General features: G+C 43.9%; 1 protein-coding gene across 8 annotated transcripts in view; it reads left to right on the top strand.

The window, feature by feature from the left end:
- The window catches only part of ADAMTS17 (ADAM metallopeptidase with thrombospondin type 1 motif 17), a 361,254-nt gene that overhangs the window by 254,841 nt on the left and 82,927 nt on the right, over positions 1-23,486 (top strand). For all 8 annotated transcript variants that reach the window (XM_067755884.1, XM_067755885.1, XM_067755887.1 and 5 more), the window contains 2 exons: positions 13,414-13,494; positions 21,997-22,154. In XM_067755884.1, coding sequence (XP_067611985.1) covers positions 13,414-13,494; positions 21,997-22,154 — 239 coding nt within the window. The remainder of the gene's footprint in view (positions 1-13,413; positions 13,495-21,996; positions 22,155-23,486) is intronic.

Below are 23,486 nucleotides of genomic sequence, written 5' to 3' on the forward strand. Positions count from 1 at the left end.
AGATGGGCGTGAATGTGCAGGCTTCCTCCTGGGGAGATCAGGCCTCTGGGACTGTGGCAGCCAGTCCCCCATAGAATGGCAGATGCTGGAATCCTCCAGGGGGAGGTCCCCACCCTGACATGCAGCTTAGTGTTCCTTCACAAAAGCCTTAGCAAACCTTCAGAGAAAGATAAGCTCAGTTAGCTTCACCCACCTATAAAAGTTCTGTCCTTCTGAAGAGTTGCCAAATGTCACACCTTCATTCTGAAGTCTAAAGCTGTTTTCTCCAAATCCTTGGGGTTGGGGTCTGTGAGCATAAGCTCATGTCATTGTGGATGCTGTTTATTGAAGATGTCCGTGGAATGCTCGCTCACACGTGAATGAATCACTAGCTAACAAATTTCATCAAACGCTAGCCTGTAACCCAGGTCTGGCATTCTGGAAGGCATGTACGAGAGATACTGCTCGTGCTCACCCAGGTGGCCATTCACCCAGTAAACATTCATTCAGCACTGCTGTATTTTCAGAGCAGGGTGTTGCAGAAATAAAAGTTAACTGTCACTGAGTTGGTCACAGTCAAGGGAGGTGCTCAGCGGGTGTGCTGTGGGGCCCCAAGTTCTGGTGGGGCTCCTCGCCCAGCCCTATGGGCAGATGACAATGGCCCCCAAGCCCTAAAGGACAAGTAGGAATTAACTGGCAGTGGGGGTGGGAGAAGGACATTTCAGGCTGAAGGAAAAACCCAGCTTAGAAACGGTATAAAGCGCCCGGGTCATGTAATATCTAGGTGACTCCAAGTGCAGCCGGATGGATTCAGAATCCTGTCAGTTTAGATAGGAAGGTAACTTTCATCTCGCCCAGCTCGAAAGACTGGGAAGAGGAGGAATGCCTTATCACCCTGAGGGTGAATATCAAAGAAAATACCATACCAGAAAGATAAAGAGGAATCAAATGCAGGATTTGTGCCCAATTATATATGTGCCCTGACCCTTGCCTGAACTCTTCTGGGTCCTTAACCCAAGTACTTGAGCTGAGGACCCAGAGCAGACCCACACAGGGACAGTGTCCACGCCCCCAGGGTGTCCTTGAGAGGTCCCAGTGTAGCATCCTGAGTGAGGTTGTTTATTGCCCTCTGGCCTGTTGCCTCCCAACTTTGAACAGATGAGGTCCTGGGCCACTCATCTCTAGGAGGAATCAACTTGAATTGGCTATCATATTACTTTTCTGATGGATGGGCTTCAAAATGCCCAAGCCTTTGGCTAAGTTGAAATAGCCAAACTTTTTTAAATTTAGTAACTTGAAAGTTCTTGATAGGATGCTTTTGTTTCATTAAGGTGTCATTTTCACATTATTTCATGCTGCTCTTTGACACTAGAAAGGTGACTGGTGTCCATGGACACTCAGTCCAGAACATACCTGGACTGAAGACCCCACCGAGAACCGTTGGCCATGATGCCCCATGGGCTCTGAATCCCTTTGCACTTTTTTCTCAAAGAGAACCTTCTCAAACAATCAATTCTTAAAAGGGAGAGTGACGTGATCTATCCCAATTGAATAAGGGCAGATCCACATGTCACACGTTTGTTCAATAATTAGCTTTAGAACCTCTGCCTTGTGCCAAGTTCTGTGCTCCAGTCTTTAGGTATGGGGTGTGGAGGTTCCATGGGGAAATTTACCACTGTCTGATGGTGACACAGGACTCTTCTCTGCACTGACTACAGACTACAGTATCAGTTCCTGCAATGTGCATGTAAACCAATTACAATGTATTTCTTTTTCTTAGTCAAGAATAACCTTTGTACCAAGGTGTCCACGTGTGTGATGGCAAAGGCTGTTCCCAGGTGTTTCTCATGTAAGATGTTTGGCTATTCTGTGCAGAACTAGTGGTGACGTGCCTGGTGTGGGGCTTTTACCTCACTTACGTGCCTGAATGTTTGCTGAGTAGAGTCAGTGGGAGTGAGTCATGCATGAAGCCACGGATAAACACTGAGGCCATTTATCGCTCATGTGTAATTGATGTTTAAGACTGATTACCAAAAAGAAAAAATATAGAATAAAACCAATTTTAAGGCTGCGAAAGATAAAGAGTCATGGGATTAGGGGCCATACAGAAACACATGTTAGCGTGCCAGGGATACATCTTCATTCTCCTCAGCCCCACCTGGCACTTCGGCAGAAAATGCTAAGATATGCCAGAGAATTTAGCCACAGATGATGCTTTCTTCCATAAGGAAGTTTCCATATTACAGGGTTGGGCTTCCCAAAGGGCAGAGAGCGCTTGGTAAGACCCTTCTGGTCTTCGTGCTAGAGATAAAAACCATGGCCTTGCTTTGGCCCACCTGTGCTGACCTCACATTCTGAGAACTGAACCAGAATATTAGTCTCGACTCCTGGGCTTCCCAAATCCTTTTCCACTGAAACCAGAACAACCTTTAGGGATAAAGACAGTAATACTCTCATAAACAACTTTTGCAAAAAGAGAAAACTAGAAACTTATACAAATCCTCCAACAAGCACTTTTAAAGATTATTACCAGAAAAAAAAGAACTTTGATTTTTTTTTTTGTATGTGTTTGATACAACCTTTTGAAAGTGGCCCAGTCCTCATAGCCAGGATGTTACCTGTGTTCCATCATGGTACCTTACCATCTCAATGGTTTTCTTCCAAGGAAAGTTATTGCTGCTGAACCTGAAACAAGGGAAAAATATGATCTAAATCATCTACTTGTGAAGTTCAGACAAAAAGTATTTTGCAGGGAAATATAGCCTGATGATATTAATTTTTCAGAACATTTGAGGCAGGTTTAAGGTCAACATTACTTTGAAGTTCCTTCTGACTACTTGCCCTTATGGCAAAAATTACGTGTTCTCCTAGAATAATGGCAACAGTATTGAATTTTATCCTTGGCTTCCTCATGACCCCAAATCATGTCCCTCTAACTGGATTTCTCCTGCTTGATGGCAGAGACTAGAATGGAAAATCATTCCAAAGATAGTCTTGCTATCTTACCTAAAGTATGACTCTATCTTTTGAATTCTTAGAGTAAAGCCCCCCTTTAATTATATTTCATGCCCAGTCAACATGGTGATGTCTGGCATCTGCATAGGGGGACATCTGGTATGAGGGATGACAAGGTGCTTTGGGACTTGGTGATAGGGCTCTTTCCCTTGCTGGTCACTCTTCACAACAACCTCAGGGTGGGCTCTGAGCTCTAGGTAGGGTAGGGGCCATCAGAAAGAGGACAGTGAGTGACAGATGGTTTCTTTGGCTTGAGGACAGAGGCCCCGCATTTCATTTCAGGGATATTCTCTTTCATTACTTCCCTCCATATCTTGAGCAGAGAGGCTCATCTTAGAAAGAAAGGTTAGCAGAGCCCAGGCACAATGACCTGACCCGTTGTTCAGGGTTCACCTGAGGATGTGCCGCACCTGAGTTGTGTGTCTACCCTGAGCTCTTTACTGTTCATCTGCCTCTGCCCCAGAGGGTATATGAGAAAGGAGAGGAAACAGGTACATTTTCAGTGTTGCTACTTGTGCCAAATTTAAGCTTAAAAATAGGCATGGTGAGCGTGCACTAGTTGCAGATGCCCCTTGCTGTGGAATGTGGAAAATTAACTAATTTGGACCCTGGCGAATATGTCTGTTGCCTTAGATTCTGCAGCCTGGTGACGCTAACACCAAGGTTTGTTAGTCACAAAATAGGAAAAGTCCTTGTAACAGCAGTAGCTCTCAGAGAATAATTCAGCTCCCCAAGCAGATCCTGTTCCCAGGTCAGTTTTGTGCTTTAAGTGGAGATTCCTCCAAAAAAGGTTTTAATCACCACTGAACTCAGACAATTTTGTCTTTGTTTTTGGTAATTCACAATCCTGTATGCCTGGAATCCAATAATTCTTCAAACTCCCCCAGAAGAAATGGATTTCTCTAAGAGAAATTTATGGTACAAAATCCAGTGCTGTGATTCTCAAAGATGTTTTTTTGTGGCCACCCTTTTTAAGTAGAGAAGCATTCCTGGAGCAAAAACTATTTTTAATCAAAAAACCTTGCCTCACACTATAAGGACAGTGGAGGGACTGTGTGGGCACGTTAGTGCTGCTGCTTCCTCTAAGTCAGAGGTGGTTGGAAGGGATCTCCTGGAGGACCACACTCCCATCTGGTTCAAGAAGTCGTCCTGCTTGGGAATCAGGATGGATCAGGGCACAAGAAGTAAACAACTCAAACCGGACTATGTTGCCACCTGTGAAGTCTTCAAGTAGAACATTTATTTGTAAGTGTCCGAGGCTGGATCTGTGGTAACAACACCAAAACATTTGCTATCAAGACTAAAGGACCCCACTAAACTTTCCATGCAGAATGGCTGGTTGAACACAGGTGTTTATCTCCTTGGCCTCTCAAGATCACTTTAAAATGAATGAACAGGAACTTTTTTTTTTCCATTATCAAAGACCATTTAATTTTTAATTGAGATATGGTTGACATACAACATTATATTGGCTTCATATGTACAACATAATGATTTTATATTTGTATGTATTGTGAAATAATCACCCCAGTAAGTCTAGTTAACATCTTTCACCATACATAGTTACAGAATTCTTTGCTTGGCATGAGAACTTTTAAGATTTACTCTCTTAGCAACTTTCAAATATGCAACACTATTATTAACCACAGTTACCATGATGTACATTACATCCCATGAGTTATTTATTTTATAACTGTAAGTTTATACCTTTTGACTCCTTTCACCCATTTTGCCCACCCCCACCCCCTGAAACAGGAACTTTTTAAAAGATCTAGGGAGAACAAGGACACCTCAAGTGGATGTTCATATGTGTTTGAATCAGAATAAATAGACTTGGTTTTGCTGTGGTAAACAAGCAAACAAACAAAACACAATGTAAATACCCCCCAAATCAGTGGCTTAACACAAAAGTTCATTTCTTGCTCACGCTGCATGTCCAGCATGGGTTGGCAGGAGGCTCTGCATACCGTAACCACTCGTGGACCTGGGCTGACAGAGATTTTATTGTCCACACACTGCCACAGTCACCTTGGCAGGAAGAAGGGAACACGGCAAATCAGGTGCTGGTGCTCTTAAAGCTTCTATGTACACATCACTTTCACCCACATTTTCAGGGTCAAAGTAAGTTACATGGTCACACAATTTTAAGAGGGCAAGGAAATGCATTCCTACCATGATTCCAGAGAGAGACCTGGAAATATTTGGTGGCCAGCATCATGACACATCACCTATAGCAAACTTTTCTGCATTCTGGTATTTCGGTTGCCAACACATAAAACACTCCCTGCCCCCTAACTGAAAGCCACTCCTGACCACCAGCAAACACCGCCCATATACAATAGTCCCTCCTTATCCCTGGGGGATAACTTCCAATATCCCCAGTGGATGACTGAAAGCATAGATAGTACGGAGCCCTATATATACTATGCTTTTTTCCTACAAATACATACCTGTGATAAAGTTCAATTTATAAATTAAGCACAGTAAGAGATTAACAATAACTAATAATAAAATAGAACAATTATAACAATATACTGTAATAAAATGTATGTAAATGTGGTCTTTCTCTCTCTCAAAATATGGTACAAATTTAATGCCTTTTCCATCTTAACTAGGCACTTATCACGCACCATGGCCATAACTTGTGCGGTTTGAGGTGCAACAGCAAAACTAGCACAAGTTTCTTTTTCCTTCACAATTTTATAAATGGGAGATTCGTTCTTACCATAGATCTTAGCAACCTCAGCATATAACTTTTTTTTCCTTTCTTTATTAAGTCTAGAACTTTCACCTTTTCACTTAAAGAAGCACTTTACAGCTTCTCTTTGGCACATCCGAGTTGCCAGCATCATTCCTCTGGCGCTTTGGGGCTGTTATTAAGTAAAATAGGGTCACTTGAACACAAGCCCTGTGATACCACAACAGTCAATCTGATAGCTGAGATGGCTACTAAGTGACTAACAGGCAGGATATGGTTGACAAAGGGATGATTCATGTTCTGGGCAGGACGGAGTGGGACTGTGTGAGATTTCATCACATTAGTAAAATGGCATGCAATTTTAAACTTATGAATTGTTTATTTCTGGAATTTTCCATTTAATATTTTTGGACTGTAGTTAACTACAGGTAACTAAATCCACAGAAAGCTAAACTGCAGATAAGGGGGCTACTGTATATAGAGACAACCCATCTGTGGCATCCTTCTTGAAAGAGTCTGCAACACAAATGGGAAAGACCAAGATAACTGAAAAGATGACCCATGGGAAAAGCAGGATAACTCAAATAATAGAAGTTCAAAATCTCTATTAACTATTCTTAGATTTGAGAAGTGAGTTTATGCATAAAACCAATACAGAATGTCATGAGAAGAAGCAATCAGAAAACTAAAAGGAGATCTCAAATATTAAAACTATGACTGTCATATTAAAACCTTGTAATAAAAGGCACCATAAACAAATGACAAATGACAGAAAAAAATGTGTACAACAAGTCTAGTGAGTAAAGAGTTTGAGTCTAAAATGTATTAAATACATATTAATAGATATTAACATATATTTCCAAGACTCCTGCTTATCAATTAAATCAAAACAAAAAGCCAGTAGAAAAATGGGCAACACTTATGAGCAAGACAGTTAACTGAAGAGTGAATGCGAACGACCAATAAATATGTGCTAAGATGCACGGCCATAGTGATAATGAGGGAAAAACAAATTATATTTATGACGTAACAATTTTTCACGTCTTGAACTAGCAAATATCCAGAGGATTGATAATATCAAGTATTAAGAAGCCTGTGAATAAACATGTATTCTCCTGTAGTATTGGCTGACTTCTATATTAGTTAAGCCATAATGGAGGGCGATTTAGATGTACATTTAACATTTAACATTTAAACTACATGTGTGTTTGACCCAGCAATTCTCACAGCTGGCCTGGTATGACATTGTTTATATGCACAAGAAGACATGTGCAGAGCTGTTCATTGCAGTATTATTTTTAGTACCTTTGTAGAGATATGATTCACACATCATAAAATTCATCCATTTAAAGTGTGCAATTCAGGGAGGTTTAGTACATGCACAGAGTTTTGCAGCCATGACCACAATCATCCCAGAAAGAAACCCCACACCCATTAGCAGTCATTCCCCATCTCCCTCCTACCCCAGCCCTAGGCAACTACTTTCTCTGTCCATCTATTTATCTATTCTGGACACTTCATATAAGTCGCATCGTATAATACGTGGTCCTTTGTGACTGGCTTTTGTAACTTAGCATAGTATTTTCAAGGTTCTTCCTTGAAACATCTATCAATGTTTCATTCCTTTTTTATTTTTTTGCTGAACAATAAATATTCCATTGTATGGTTATATCATATTTTAAAAATACATTCAATAGTTGATGGACATTTGAGTTGTTTCTACTTTTTTGGTTAGAATGAATAATGCTGACATAAACATTTGTGTATAAGTTTTTGCATGGACATATTTTTCATTCTTCTTGGGTGTATACATAGGAGTGGAATTGGTAGGTCATATGGTAATTCTATTTTTGAGGAACTACCAAACTCTTCTCCAATATGCCTGCACCATTTTACATTCCTACTAGCAATAAGTGAGGGTTCCAAATTCTCCACATCCTCTCCAGCACTTCTTATTGTTTATCATTTGTGTTATAGGCATCCTAATGGGTGTGAAGTGGTATCACATTATGGTTTTGATTTGTATTTCCCTAATGGCTAATGATATTGAGCATCTTTCATGTGCTTCTGGCCATTCATATATCTTCTTTGGAGAAATGTCTATTAAAATCCATTACCCATTTTTAAATTGGATTGTCACTTTATTATTGAGTTGTAAGTTTTCTTTATATACTCTGGACGCAGTTGTTTCATCAAAATGATTTGCAAGTATTTTCTCCCAATGTGTGAGTTTGCCTTTTCACTTTCTTGATGGTGTCCTTTGAAGCACAAAGTTTAAAATTTTGATATGATCCACTTTATTTTTTTTCCTTCTGTTGCTTGTGCTTTTGCTATCTAAGAAACCATTGCCTAATCCAAGGTTACAAAGATTTACTCCTATGTTTTCTTCTAAGAGTTTTATAGTTTCGCTCTTAGATTTAGGTCCATGATCTATTTTAGATTAGGTTTTTTTGTATGGTTTGAGGTAAGAGTCTGCCTTCATTCCTTTGTATGTGGATATACAGTTATCCCAACACTGTTGAAAATATTCTTTCTCCATTGAATATTCTTGACATCTTTGTTTTAAAAAATCAATAAGGGACTTATTTCTAGACTCTCAATTATATTTCATCGATAGACATATCTGTCCTTATGCTAGTACCACATTGTCTTGATGATTGGAGCTGGCTAGAAAACTGTGAAAGCAAGAATTGTCACTTCTACAACTTTGTTCTTTTTAAATATTGTTTTGGCTGTTCTGGGTCCCTTGCATTTCAATATGAATTTGAGGATCATCTTGTCATTTTGGGCAAAACAAGCTGGAATTTTAGTAAGGATTGTTTTGAATCTGTAAGTCAGTTTTGAAGTATTCCCAGCTTAACAATACTAAGTCTTTTGATCCATGAACCTGGAATGTTGTTCCATTTGTTTAGATTTTCTTTAATATCTTTCAACAGTGTTTTTGCAGTCTTTGGTGTAGAAATCTTGCACATCTTTTGTTAAATTTATTCCTAAGTGTTTTGTTCTTTTTGATTTTATTTAAGTCTAATTGTTTTCTTAATTTTATTGGAAATGTTTACCCCTAATGTATAGAAATGCAGTTGATTTTTGTATATTGATCTTATATCCTGCAACTTTTCTGAACCTGTTCTAACAGATTTTAGTGGCTTTTCTAGTATTTTTCTGTATATAAGATCTTGACATCTGCAGATCGAGATAATTTTACTTCTTCCTTTCCAATTTGGATGCGTTTTAAAAAATTGTTTCTTGCCTAATTGACATAGAGAGAACTTTCCAGTACAATGTTGAGTAGAGATAGCAAGAGTGAACATCCTTTGCTTCTTCCTGATCTTAGGGGGAAAGCATTATTTTACCATTAAGTTTGATATTAGCTGTGGGGTTTTTGTAAATGCTCTTTATCAGGCTGAGGAAGTTTCCTTTTATTTGTAGTTTGTTGAGTATTTTTATCATGGAAGAGTATTAAATTTTGCCAAATGCTTTCTCTGCATCCACTGAAATGACCAGGTGGGTTTTGCCCTTTTTTGAATAAATTACACTGATTGGTTTTTATATGTTAAACCAACCTTGAATTCCTGGGATAAATTATATTTAATCATGGTGTATAATCTTTTTTTATGTTGTTGGAATAGGTTGCTGGTATTTAATTGAGGGGTTTTGTGTGCCTATTCATACATGATACAGCATTGTTTCCAAAAGTGACAATTTTGAAACAACCTAAATGTTCTAAATGACAATTTTGAAATAACCTAAATCAGTAGGGGCGTAGTTATATAAACTACATAGCAATTTAAATGAAAAATAAGGAGAGCTATACATACTCACATGGAGAGCTTTCCAAGACACATCATGCTTTTTTAAAAAATTGTAGTATAATACAGTAGTCATAAATGTTATTCCTAACAGTTATATAAAATATAGACAAATAAAAAATATACTATGTGATATTTTCATATATATATTTGTGTAGATATTTGGATAAATAGTAAAATATCTGAATGAATATATACCAAGCTAATAGTGGCAGTTCCCACAGGGCAGGGGAGTGGGATTAAGGGGACTTGAGATTTACCTGTATTATTAAAATTTTGATAATGGGAAAATACACATGTATATTTCTGTACATTTAAAATACATAAATGTTTCCAAACATAAAAATTAACTCACTGATACACACAAACCCATGTCCTAACAAATTTTACTGTAAACTAAGGGAAAGTTCTGTTAGCCCACAACATTGTCCTGTTCTTCCCACACAAACATAGAGGAACCTGTGTCACTTAAAAATTAGTAATAAATTTAGAAAGAAAATTAGTACAGGATCAACACACGTATACTGCAATAGGAAAAGGATAAAAGGGACAAGGAGAACAAATGACTGATTTAAAAAAACTCACCAGCAAAATGTTACCAAGGAGAAGATGAAAATTTTGACCAAACGTTATTGCCATAAATTCCAAAAACTGATTAAATAATACCCTCAATAAAAGAAGAACTCATTGATAAGATATGAGATCTCAAGGAATAAGCAGTGAAGCAACAAAGGGAGATGAAATGTGACTCAGCTGAGGAAAAATGTAGAAGAAGAAAATGAGTCCATCACAGAAACCAAGTCTGCATGGAAGCAAAGGAAATCTCACTGCTGAGAACACAATGAGAAGCATGGAGGACAGGACTGAGAAAAATGAGCAAAGCAAAATGGAAACAAAGAATCAGAAGGATAAGAGATTAAATGAGCACTACGGAAAAAAAGGGGGGTCAAACACAAATAATTTGGTATCCCTGAAAAAAGAACACCAAACAAATTGATAAATAAATAAATATATATATATATATATATTTAAGTCTAATAATAATAATATAGCTTTGTGTCCCAGGAAGAAGTTACACAAAACTATGAATAGCCTAACAGTTATTAGATTTTAGAGTTAAGAATCTTTTGAGTATCTGATCCAAATTTTAGGTAAGCTAATAAAGGGAAAACATCAGATTGGACTCAGACTTTTCCACACTAGCATTCAATGGAACAATTCAAATAATAGCATCAGAGAAAGAAAGTGTGACTCAAGGATCTTATACCAGCCAAACTGGTATTCAAGTATCAGGATAATGAACAGTATTTTTTTTTCACTATATTACAATTCAGAAACTGTAATTTTCTTTGAGCCCATCTCAGAACAAACTTGAGGAAAGCAGGAATTTATTGGAAAAGCTGGAAAAAAGACACACAGTAAACATTAAATTAATTTTTAGAACTAAAACTAAAACAACTGCAGGAATTATCTTAGAGACCAAAAGATAAATGTCATAAACTAATACAATGTAGGAATGATTCAGTAAAAGTTGAAGAGGGGTGTAAGAGAGTGGAGGGCGGTATACTTATGCTGATTTCCTCATCTTTTAATATCCAGAGATTAAAATATTTTACTTACAGCTAAGTCACATAATAGAAATATAAATATAATTAAAGGTTTACAGGAAAACTTCAGAATAAAAAAGAAATAACAATGAACTAAAATGTATTGGTGAAGGAAAAACAAGACTGAGATACCGACCCACACACCATGTTAGCCATGACAAGTGTGATTACAGTTAAACTGCTCTGAAGTCTTTGTATTGTTTGGGAGAAAAACAATATGATGATCTCAGTAGATGCAAAAAAGCACTTGATTAACTTCAATACCTCTTCATAACAAAAGCTCTTAACATACTAGGGTAAAAGTAAACTTCCCTAACCTGATAAATGATACCTATCACATTCTCACTGCTGACATCATTTTCAGTGGGAAAACTCTGGAGGCGTTTCTCCAACATCATGAATAAGACAAGGATGCCACTATCTCATGTGGCATACGACGTGGTTTTGTAAGTTCCAACCAGAATGGTGAAAGGAGAAGAAATCCAAAGCATAAAGATCAGAAAGGAAGAAACAAAACTGTCATATGGGCACATTTCAGTTAATTACATAGAAACCTAGCCAAAAAATAACAAATTATTGTAAACAATAAGAGTGTTAGAAAGACAGCCAGCTACAGGATGTATCTTATCAGATCAATCTACTTTCTACTATATCCTTTTATAACTTTTGAATTTTACACCTTGGGCACACATTGCCTAGCAAAACTGTTTATTTTAAAGTTATCCCTGATCTTTTAAAACCATATATAGTACCCGATTGGCATAAAATGATGTGTGTATGTTTATATGCATTAAGAGATGCTGAAAAGGCTGGTCATCAAAAATATGGGTAATTTTCTTGGTGCTATGTTGTATAGGTTGGTTTTAGTTTTTCCCCTTTTGTGGTTTGAATTATCATGTACTATATTTATAATGAAAATAAAGCCATTTTTACTATGAGAAAATGAGGAAATAAACTCCTCAAAATAGATATTTCCATAATCTCTACATACCTGGGCCCAGAAATCTCTCATTTTTAAAACTCCCCTGCTGATTTTGATGATCACATTTGGGAACCACAGGGGTAGGATTTATCATCTAATTTGGTATCATCATCTAAATCATTGAAGCAAATGCACATTACCTTTGTCTAAAACCCAAATGTAAGCCAAAACAAAATGATTACCAGCCTGCATTTCAGAATCTCACCATTATGTTGGACTCATTAATTGACACAGTTGCCCAGTTAACCAGGCATCAGCCGGCCCCTGACCTCCTCCCTGACAGCCTCAATCATTTCCTCCTGAATCTTTGCTAACCACCTGCCATTCTGGGCACATGTGGGGTCAGAGCATGGGCAGAAGGCCCTGGCCTCTGAGGGACCCCATTATACTTGGAAGTACTCAAGGAAATGGACAAAAGTACATACTGCAACGGTTGCAGAAACACCCAAACGGCACTGAAAGCAGGAAATGGTACCCAGTATTGAGGCAGTGGTTTTGTCATAGGGCAAGTAGCCTAGCTTCTGCTGTCATCCCATGGAATCAGGAAAAAGTTCAAAGTACAGCAAAGAGTGAAGGAATCCAATAGATGACACAGCCAGGGGCACTCTACACTCATGCTCTAGGGAGGTGCTCTTCACAAAGAACTCCAGGCTCTTAGTTTGCTAGGGCTGCTGTAACCAAGTACCACAAACTGGGTGGCATAAACAGGAGACACCTATTGTCTCACAGTTTGGGGGCTAGTAGTCTGAGATCAAGTTGTCGGCAGGGTTGGCGCCTTGTGAAGGTGAGGAAGAATCTGTCCTGTGCCTCTCTTCTAGCTTCTGGTGGTTTTCTGGCAGTCTCTGGCTTGTAAGATGCAACATCTCGATCTCTGCTTCATGTTTACATGGTGTTCTCCGTGTGTACATGTCTGTGTCCAGATTTCCTCTTTTTATAAGTACACCAGTCATATTGGATTAGGGGCCCACCCTACACCAGTATTACCTCATCTTAACTAATTACATCTGTAGCAGCCCAATTTCCAAGTAAGGTCACATTCTGAGGTCCTGGGGGTTAGGACTTCATCATATGGATTTGGGGGTGGGAGGACACAGTTCAACTCATAATACACGCAAGTGGTACTCTCTGGAATTTGGGCAGCCAGGAGATTCTGGCCCTAGCACACTTCTTGACTGTCTTGATTTCTCAGAGCTCTGCAAGCCTGCGGGCTCTGAAATTACCATGGGGGTGCAGCAGTGTGGGTTTTGGTGAGGGGGTGCTGCGGGGCCTCTGATGGAGGGTAGAGGTCTGGTCGGCTCACCTGTGTGTTATCTGTCACTACAGGTTATATTGAAGCTGCTATCATTCCAGCTGGAGCTCGAAGGATTCGCGTGGTGGAAGATAAACCTGCCCACAGTTTTCTGGGTAAAACAAAAAATTGTTTGACTCATAGTTTATGTTCTGAGCATTGATTTGGACAATCAGGCTGCTAATTTGGTTCAGCAAAATGCTGAAGGGGTGCTCTCAAGCCATTGGTTTTATACCCATATTTTAGGTGTAATGCTATGACTAATCAGCATGGACCAAACAGTGCTGTCGTATTTGGCTCAAGTGCAGCCATCCCCAAGGTAGATGAGGGGCGAGGGGAAGGGGTGAGTAGGAACCACCAGCTTCGGACAGGAAAGCGGGTGACAGAAGAGTGAGTGAAAGAAGTTGTGAGGAATTGGGATAGCCTAAGTCCCCCAAAGTAACCCCAGGAGAGCTCAGGTAGCCCTGCCCCCTCCTCCCAACGCTCTTACCTGCCTCCCATCCACCTGTGTCCTGGAGGCCATAATGGCTGCTGCTGTTCCTGCTGCCAGCCTAGGACCTTGCTGTCCTTTGGGTTGACATCCATGTCAGTTTTCATCAGCCCCGTCCGTGGTTTTTTCCACCTCCCCGGCATGGACGCTGGCCCAGTCCTGCCTGGCACTGTTCTCTGAAACTGTCCCAGCTGTTGTTCTACAACTAGAACAATGCTCGTAAATGCTTTCCGAAATTGGGCCTTGTGCTGCTCTCGGCACCTTCTTCAAAGTGATGGCCTTTTTACTAAAGTCTCAAAGAGTCCCCCTCCTTTCTTCCCACCTCAGGAAATTTGGTCAAGTTTACCAGCATTTGCTTCAGAGCCCCATCACCCAGTGTCACCCCCAAAGTTAGCCTTTCCAACTGGTACACTGGCCCTCCCAGACCTGGAGCTGACATTCCTGCTCCCCAGAAGCACTGGGCCTCTGTGGGAGTCTGCCATCACCTTTGACCCTTATCATATTCAAAAATCATGATCCCAGTATCTCAGGTGCTGGGGCAATTCCGAGGTCGGCTTACTGGCCCTTCCATAAAGCACCAGTAGGTGCCCTGCAAATAAGTTCCTCAGCTTCCAGTCCTGCCCTCCGAGACTTCCCAGCACTGTTCCTCCAGCCCAAGGTATCTGGTGAAAATGGGAACATTATCTTTACTTCTGTGTTTCTGCGTGATATAAGAATGACAGAGGGATGTCAGAATCTCTTAGATCACTCAACACCTAATTCCTGTAGTAAAAATGACTTTTCACTGGAACCCGTCTTAGGGCCAACAAATAACAACTAGTGGATGGTGCCCGGGGAGCCAGCTCTCACGGTGGTCCCTCTCCGCTCCTGAAGCCTGAGGGCCACACATTCCAATAATAACAGTGACATCGACGTTGTGACTCCCAGTCATTGAGCCCTGCTCTGCTTTGCAGACCTGACCCCTAACTCCACAATGTACTGCAGAGAATTGACGTGCCTATTTCACAGAGGAGGAAAATGAGGCTCTAGGAGTTCAGCAGCTTGTCCAAGCTCCTCACTGCAGCTGGGTCTGCTGCAACTCATGGAGCCTCCCAGAATTACTCTGAGGTGTCAGTCACGGCCAGAGATGGAGTGGGGACGATTTTTCACTGGAGAACATATGTTAAACCTGCCCATTGCTACTGCTTTGGTGTGTGGATTTCAGAGAAGCAGATGTCCATCCCGAAGAGATTGGTTGAATGTCTCAGGATGAATTCTCAGCTCCCCAGAAGCACTGGACCTCCCTGGGAGGTTGGAGCCAGCCTCTGTCCTCTTATCTGGAAATCGCAGGGTCTGGTGTGTGCACAAGGGAAATCCGAAGGTGGTCCATGCTTGTTACGTTTCTAAAGTTAGCTCAACAAGCCTTGTTTCCACTCGGGGCTGGGTGCTTTGGAAGTCAACCCTGTGTAACTTTGAATTACTCTCACATTGCGGGAGCAGTTCCTAAAGAATTCACCCCACCTACCTTCAACCCATGCTGCCTGGCTTTCTGCTCAAAACCACCTGGAACAGGAAATGCCTCTGCAGTTTGCATCCATAGCTGAGAGCAGAGCTGGCAGAACTCCGAGTGGAAATAAAAGGAGCTGACTCAACGCCAGGATTAGAAGCAGGTTGAACGTGGGTCAAGTCTTCCAGTGGAATCCAGGAGGGAGAGAGACAGAAAGGAGCCTGGCTTCTTCACAGCGCCATGCAGGGAGTGGGCATGCAGACAGGATCCGAGCTCTTGTGCCTGCCCCCAAGCAGCTCCAGAGAGGAGCCGAGCCATCCCAGCAGGAATGCCCCCTCCCTGCTCCCTGGAAAGGCTCAGGATCTCTCACAGTGCCGGGAACTACAGGGACATTGTATAAATGTCCACAGAGAGATAGAAGGGCCCTGAGGGAAACAGACGGTCACCATATGACCTCACATTCCAGGCCATTGAGGAGGTTTGGTTCTGCTGTGGTAGCAAGGGAGAGCGTGTGCCATCTTCATCCCTGCAGAAGTCTCTCCAGCTGTTGAGAGGCTTCTGAGGGCTCCTAAGCAACACACACAAAAGCAAGTGCTGCTATATTTGTGACAGGGTTTAAAACATCCACCCTCTGACTGAGGCAGGATCAGCAAGTGAAAATATCCTCCCCAGCAAATCAGAACTACAGACATTACAGATGGGATCAAGTCGCTCAGGAATTCCCTTTGTTCTTAACTTTATATTTCCCTATCAAAGCAGAGCATTTGTCATCATCTTAATGGCCCCTGTTGAGTTTCTAGGCCTAAAAATTCTAATTTCAAATATAAACTAATCTCAAAATACTTACAGATGAAGGGGGCTTGCATATACCATTGATGGCAAAGGATGGAGAGGAACGGGAATTTCTGGGGCCCAAAACTTATTTAATTTGGGAGGCCTTCTTTTTTTTTTTTGTGGTACGCGGGCCTCTCACTGCTGTGGCCTCTCCCCTTGCGGAGCACAGGCTCCGGACACGCAGGCCCAGCGGCCATGGCTTACGGGCCCAGCTGCTCCGCGGCATGTGGGATCTTCCTGGACTGGGGCACGAACCCGTGTCCCCTGCATCGGCAGGCGGACTCCCAACCACTGCGCCACCGGGGAAGCCCGGGAGGCCTTCTTTACGGGAAAGAATACACTACGTATAGGGCCTTGGAAAGGACTGCTGCACAAGAGGGGCCCCGGAGCTTCGGCCTCCCCGGCTCTCACAGACCCTGCTCTGTGAAGCTTGCTCCGGGGTGGAGGCCGCTACAGATGGGCCAGGAGTGACCTGCACACTCTCTCTTTGGGGCTGACATGGCCCCACAAGGTGGTTTTCTCATCAGACTCCGCATTGAACCTATCAATTCACTGTCAGTGATGTTCAGATCTCGATGTTCCAACAGACCTTCTGAGGCTGCAGTCTTACCCTTTTGAAGGGATGTCAGGTGCTAAACTCCAATTTTAGCAGGAAGTTCTGATTTCTCAGCATGGACCACGGCAACCTGCAAATTTTGAATCCTGCTGACTAAATGACTCACCCCAGAGTCAACAGGCTTGCAGAGATCCCCATGATTCTTGGAACTGCTGGCCTGCTACTTATAATTCTGCCTCTGAGTTTTCATCCCACTGCAAAATGCATGAAGGGGTGTCATCACGATCACACTGTCCTGAGGAAGGGGATCCGGCTTTCAGACGAGGGGTCAAGTGGCAGTTGTAAAGCTGAGACTGGGGTGCCTGGAAGTTTGCAGCCGTCGTGCAGATGGCAGCCGCAGAGCTTGGACAAGCAAAGTAGATGCTTTCTGGAACCGTGAAAGCCCCGACCCCGACCACACACATACCCTGAGGCTGTGACAGTATGAGGTTTTGCCAATTCAGCAGCCCCAGGCCAAGACCTGGGGGTCAGGTGACTGCAAAGACAGGTGACTTCAGAAGTCCTGGGAGTGCCCAGCAGCGGTATGTGGATGGGGGAGGTCACGGTTCGCATCTCTTCCCATCTTTGCCTTCACAGAGCTCACGTGGATAACTTGAAACCTGTCATGTGGGCACATTTACACCTTGCATAGTGACAAGCACTATAAATCTAGGCTGCTTTCCCCAGAGAGCCTGCCACCAGCACTGCACTGTCTGACGTGTTCCTCCCCATCCTGCTGCTGGCCTTTTCTGGAAGAGCCGGTGAGCCACTGCCTGCCTCTCTCATTTGCCCTCCCCCCTTCTCTGACCATACTCACTCCTCCACGGCCTCCCCCACCCACCCTGCGGGCCGCCTCCTGAAATGTCGCCTCCCCCAACCCCTACTGCCAAGCAGGACACTCCCCTGGTGGTGAGAGGGTGGCATGCCACCAGGCCCAGCAGGGTCTTCGTCTGTCCCCTGTGTCACTCACAGCGAGTGCCTCTGCCGGCAGAAGTGGGGCTTCCCCAGGCGGCCCCCACACCTCTGCGCGGCATTTCTGTGGATGGGTTTATGATCGGCCCCAGGTGTGCCCTCCTGCACTTTTCCCAGTCCTTCCCACTCTTGACCTCACAGGTGTTTGACTTTTGGCACGGAGGCGGGGTGGTTTTCTGTTTATAATCCAATAAAGTCCTTTTAGAGCACCTTAGAAACAAGGCCAAGTGAGAAAGAGCCGCGCATCCTGAACAAAGCGCCGGACAGGAGCAGGGCCCAGGCGAGCCTGGATAGAGTATACCGGGCCTTCTGAATCTCAGGGGGTACTAAGCTGACATTAGTGAGGATCCTAGCGTGATTTCTAGGAATCCATACTAGTAATTTTCTTTCTCAGCCTGCCCTGGCCCCATCATGGTTAGTATTTTTTAAAAACCAACCTCCAAATGTGACATGTGAAAGCTAAACCCAGTTCTCAGTTTCTGTGTTATTGGCTTCAGACACTGCTGGATCCAGGGGCTTAAAATGATATCATGGGAAATAGTCTCTGTCCTGGCACTGCTGTCCTTTCTCAGTTGACTTTAATCTAGGGACCTCTTGCCACGTACTGGCAAGACTTATATCAAGTCTCTGGGCAACCTGTGGAAAGAAAGCTCCTTCTTCCCAAGGTGAATGAAAGTCTTAGAATTGACTCTTACCTTCCAGGGTTGGGTGATGGACGCACTCCTGGAGCTGGGGTGGAGTTTGGGGTCAGCCCCACGTGACTGGGGGAAGAACACATCCCCAAAAGCTCTCTGGGCGTTGTTACTTGCAGAAGGAGAAAGAGATGGCAGGCAGCAACACACTAGATGCTCACAGAAGCCCTAAGACAGAACAAGTCCAGGGCCCAGCCTAGGGCACTGAACGCAGGAGTCGACTGGGGCACACGCATGGGCTGAGACAGGAGGAGAGGGCCACCCCAATGTGCCCCTGGTCTCTGTGTGGGAAATGGGTTCTGTGGGGTGACCCCAGTATGACGGGGGTCAGCAGATAGCTTTACAGAAACTCATTCTGCTCATCTCTCTGATTCTCAGTTTCAAGGGTTCTCAACATGCTTGTGTCCCCACCCCAATGACAATGACAGTGAGCCTTCTCTTTCCTTCTCCACCTCCATAGCCCCTCTCTGTCACCTCCTCTTCCCAGTCAGACTTCCAGTATTCCTTCACCTTCCACTTGCTTCTCCACATGGGGCAGGGCACCCTTCTCCCTCCACCACCCTGCACAGAAACTGAGCTTAACAAGGAGGCAAGGAGCAACAGCCCAAGCTGCCCACACGCTCCAGGCCACCTCTTCTCCCTGCTTTTCTTTCAGTCTCAGCTCAGGGCTCCTCCTTCAGAAGGCCTTCCCCAGCTGCCCCAGTCTCTGCCCACACGACTGTGCATGGGCCCCAGACTGGCCTCTGTCACTGAGCTTCTGGAAGTGTATCGTGTTTATCTGTCTTCTCACCAGTCTCCCTTTCAAACATTGAGCTCCCAAGGGCAGGAGCTGTGCCTCCATCACCAGCTACAAGGCCCTCAGATAAAGGTGAGGGATTGGTGTAGGGATGTGTCTGCTCCCTGTGCTTCCCTGACTTGTTTTTACTGAGGCTTTTCTTTTTTTGATTTAATTTATTTATTTTTGGCTGTGTTGGGTCTTCGTTGCTTCACGCAGGCTTTCTCTAGTTGCGGTGAGCAGGGGCTACTCTTCGTTGTGGTGTGCGGGCTTCTTGTTGTCGTGGCTTCTCTTGTTGCAGAGCACAGGCTCTAGGTGCACGGGCTTCAGTAGTTGTGGCTCGCAGGCTCTAAAGCGCAGGCTCAGTAGTTGTGGCACACGGGCTTAGTTGCTCCATGGCATGTGGGATCTTCCTGGACCAGGGCTTGAACCCGTGTCCCCTGCATTGGCAGGCGGATTCTTAACCACTGCGCCACCAGGGAAACCCCTACTGAGGCTTTTCTTAAAGGTGTCTGTTCCCTCATTTGTCTGTCGGCCACTTCCCACCAGCCCATACTGATTCTGAAAACCAGATTTACATATGCATGTGCAAGAAACAATTTTCCAAACCTTCAGAGAAACTGAAAGAACAATGAACACCCATACAGCTTTAGCCTAGATACCTGAGTAGCTAACATGACCAAACGTATTTTTAGGTTATTAGTTCACTGGAAGCTGTGGAAAACCATAAGTTTAGTTATTTTTATGAAGGTATGTAGAACGTGAGACATCTCCCACAGCAATTTGAGCTTGGAATTTGTTCTCTTTGAGAATATGACATTTGCACATTTCAGTGTCTGTCATAAAACTCTAGACTGATGCTATAACCTAAAGAATGTGGGAGCTTGGTGTGTTTAGGTTCAGGTCTCCACATGACAATGTAATAGCGGTGTGACTTTAGGCAGGTTACTTAACCTCTCTGTGCCCCCATTTCCACATCTGTGAAAAAAGGAAAATAATCCTTTACCTTAGAGAGTTGTTGGGAAGGTTAAATGGGTAAAAGCATATGGAGGAGCTAAACCAGAGAATGTGCCCCTTAAATGGGGACTTGCAGGCAGTGGCTGAGGAAGAGAAAAAGGCTCAGAAATTGTGAGTATCCCAACAGTCTCACTTCCTTCCATTAGCCAGGAAATCTCGATAGTAGGTAGAATTTCTTGAAGGGAAGCATTCGATTCTAAGTGGTAGAGCTTTCTCTTTTCGAAGCCTTCCCTGGAGTCCTGTAATCCCCAGCCACTCACTGAGCAGCCACCCTGAGTATGAACCCCCTCTTGGAAGCCATCCTGCTGGAAAGCAGCCCTTCCCAGGTCCCTCGGTTTCTCTTGGTGGTTCCTGTAAGCACAGAGTCCTGAGCATGCACCTCCCCCTTACTGGCCAGGAGAGCCTGCTGGGACCATTGTGTCCTGCAGACGAGGAAGCGGAGGCCGGCATCCCCCAGCTGCTTGTGGCCTGACCAGGACTGGACCCACCAGGTCCTAACCCAGCCAGGGGTTCATGGACTCAGGGTTAACCGAAACCACTTTTGGGTTTCAAGTCTCATTATCCAAAATCGGTATTAAATGTGGGCATTTCATTAATATTTCTGGCCTCATAAGCAGAGAGTAGGGAATGGGATAGAACCTGATTTCGCTGATTGTGGGTTGAGCAGGGTCCCAAGGTAATTGAGAGCATCTGGTTCTCAGGGGACTCTAGCTGCACTGGCAGAGAGCATGGCATTGGACTTGGGGTGCACGGAAAGTTTTATTTTTTGAGTGACATAAAGACTTACTGTCGCCCATTTTCATTTGCCACCTCCTCCAAAATGCCAGAGTAGGTTCTAGTTATTTCTTTCTTTCCTAAATAACAAAACAGCACAAAAAAACAGAATTTCATTGCAGAATGCTCCCTCATGAGAACCACATGACTCTAAAACCTAAGTGAGGAAACAACAAAGAAAGTCACTGGTTAGCACTCAGATAATAATAGCTTGTGTGGAAAACCAAATCTTTGCTATGGCCAATCAGCAAGATGTCGATTCCTTGTCAGTTCCAACACACTTTGTACGGAGTGTGAGAGAGCAAAATGTGAACCCAGCAAAGGCCACAAAGCTGAGGGTGGGAGGGCCCCCACCACCCACAAGACATCAGCTCACTGTTACTACCACAACTGTAGGCGGCTCAGGCTTCCAGACGCTCGTGTTTGATAGAATGACACCTGTTTCTTGAAGGAGCATCTGCTTTACTAATCCAGGGCTATCAAATCCTTGAGGGGCATTGGAGTTAGGCTGCCCTCTAAAAAGCCCCAGGTGGGTAAGAGTAAAATGAAGGATGAATTTTGCTAAAGCTACAAATCCTGTTTTGTAGCCTTGGACACGTTAAAATAGAATCTGTTCATCTGGTGGAAAAACCCCTACTCTGTAAATCTCGTGAAATGTGATTGAGCTGTGGCTGTCTCCATTCTCTGGCACTCCTCCCCGCACCCCCCACGGAGTGAGCTGATTCTGAGACAGTGGCCCATGCTCAAGAGGTGCAGGAGTCACGACAGCTCTCTCTCGGAGGGTCCTGGGGTCAGGAGCTGTTCTCTCCCTGTGAGCCAGGCTTCTGTTCACAAAGAAAGCTCCCTTTCTCTCACTGCAGGCCTCCCTCTTCTCCTCTGTGGAGGTAGAGAGTGAGACCTCCAACCCACCGCTCAGGACACCCTGACTCCCTTCAAAGACAGACTGACTCCCCCGATTCCATGGTGTTCCATTTTCTTTCTAGCTCTCAAAGACTCCAGCAAGAGATCCATCAACAGTGACTGGAAGATAGAGCTCCCCGGAGAGTTCCAGATTGCAGGCACGACCGTCCGCTATGTTAGAAGGGGCCTGTGGGAGAAAATTTCCGCCAAGGGACCAACCAAAATGCCTCTGCATTTGATGGTAATTTGCCGTGCTTTTGCATTTGTCTTGAAACCACCGGCTCCAAGAGGTCTACCAGTTGACTTGTTCCCTGAGACCCTGTGGGCAGGAGGTACACTTGGTTCCTGGTGGTTTGCCTGGCCACCTGCTGCTCAAGTCTCTCTCTTGGTCTTTTCTTATCTAATCCCTTTGCCACATGCTTCAAAATTCTGCCCTCTCAAAATTTTGCCCTAGCTCTTTACTGGCAGAACTCCCATCTTTTCCAAAAGGAACCACCTCCAGGAAGGAAATGCTTAGCCATGTGGCCGCCAGGGAGACTTGACATTATTAAGCAGACAGCCCCACTCACAGTCTATGTTTTTTTTTTTTTTTTTTGCGGTACGCGGGCCTCTCACCACTGCGGCCTCTCCCGTTGCGTAGCACAGGCTCCAGACGCACAGGCCCAGCGGCCATGGCCCACGGGCCCAGCTACTCCGCGGCATGTGGGATCCTCCTGGACCGGGGCACGACCCATGCCCCCTGCATCGGCAGGCGGCCCCCAACCACTGCGCCACCAGGGAAGCCCCACAGTCTATGTTTTAATATCAGATGGCTTAGATTTGCCCCACAGTTTGTATATCCACGTCGGAAACTACCTTTTGGAAATGAACTGTTGACACTGTTTCCAAACCAATACCACTCAGGTTTTCCAGACTCTGCTTGCAACAAGGATTCAGGAATCAAGGGAGAACCAGATTCTACAGGCCTATTCAGTCCCCAGGTGGTCTCGAGAAATTGTACAATCAGGCCAGATCAGGGCACTCTGGTCTTGTGTGTTGTCTCAGGGAGGACCCCATGCAAACCACTGAAACATCCGGTTATGCTGCCTTTTAAGAATATGAAAGATCTCCAGGGACAGGAATGCCACCGTTGCCTTCTCAGGGTTTAGGACTTCTCGTGACTAACTTTTGATAGCTTGTAATTATTGAATCCATGTCTCCTTCCAAAGAATGGGAGTTGTGACAGCTTGTGTGTCTGCAATCAAAGCACATTTTGTCCTCCATGCCTGCCAAAGTCTCTACTTGGAAGTTCTTATCTCCCCATTAATTTGTGGTCACTGGCAACCTGCAGCTGTTCAAGATTAGGTGACACCCAAGAGATTCCCAGACTACTTCCCAGGGACTCTCCTGAGGAGACCAGCTCTACATGTGAGCAGAGATGTCACCCACAATGGCCCTAACCCTGTTACAATTTCTGATAAGAGTAAGGGGAGCCAGTTTCCACAGATGACATAAACTGTCCAGAAATCTATCAGTGCAACACTCCACACACTAAATCTACTGCAGGTATATACTTGCAAGTTGATTTCTGGGA

This window comes from Pseudorca crassidens, chromosome 1 (assembly GCF_039906515.1).
Source record: "Pseudorca crassidens isolate mPseCra1 chromosome 1, mPseCra1.hap1, whole genome shotgun sequence".
Taxonomy (NCBI): domain Eukaryota; kingdom Metazoa; phylum Chordata; class Mammalia; order Artiodactyla; family Delphinidae; genus Pseudorca; species Pseudorca crassidens.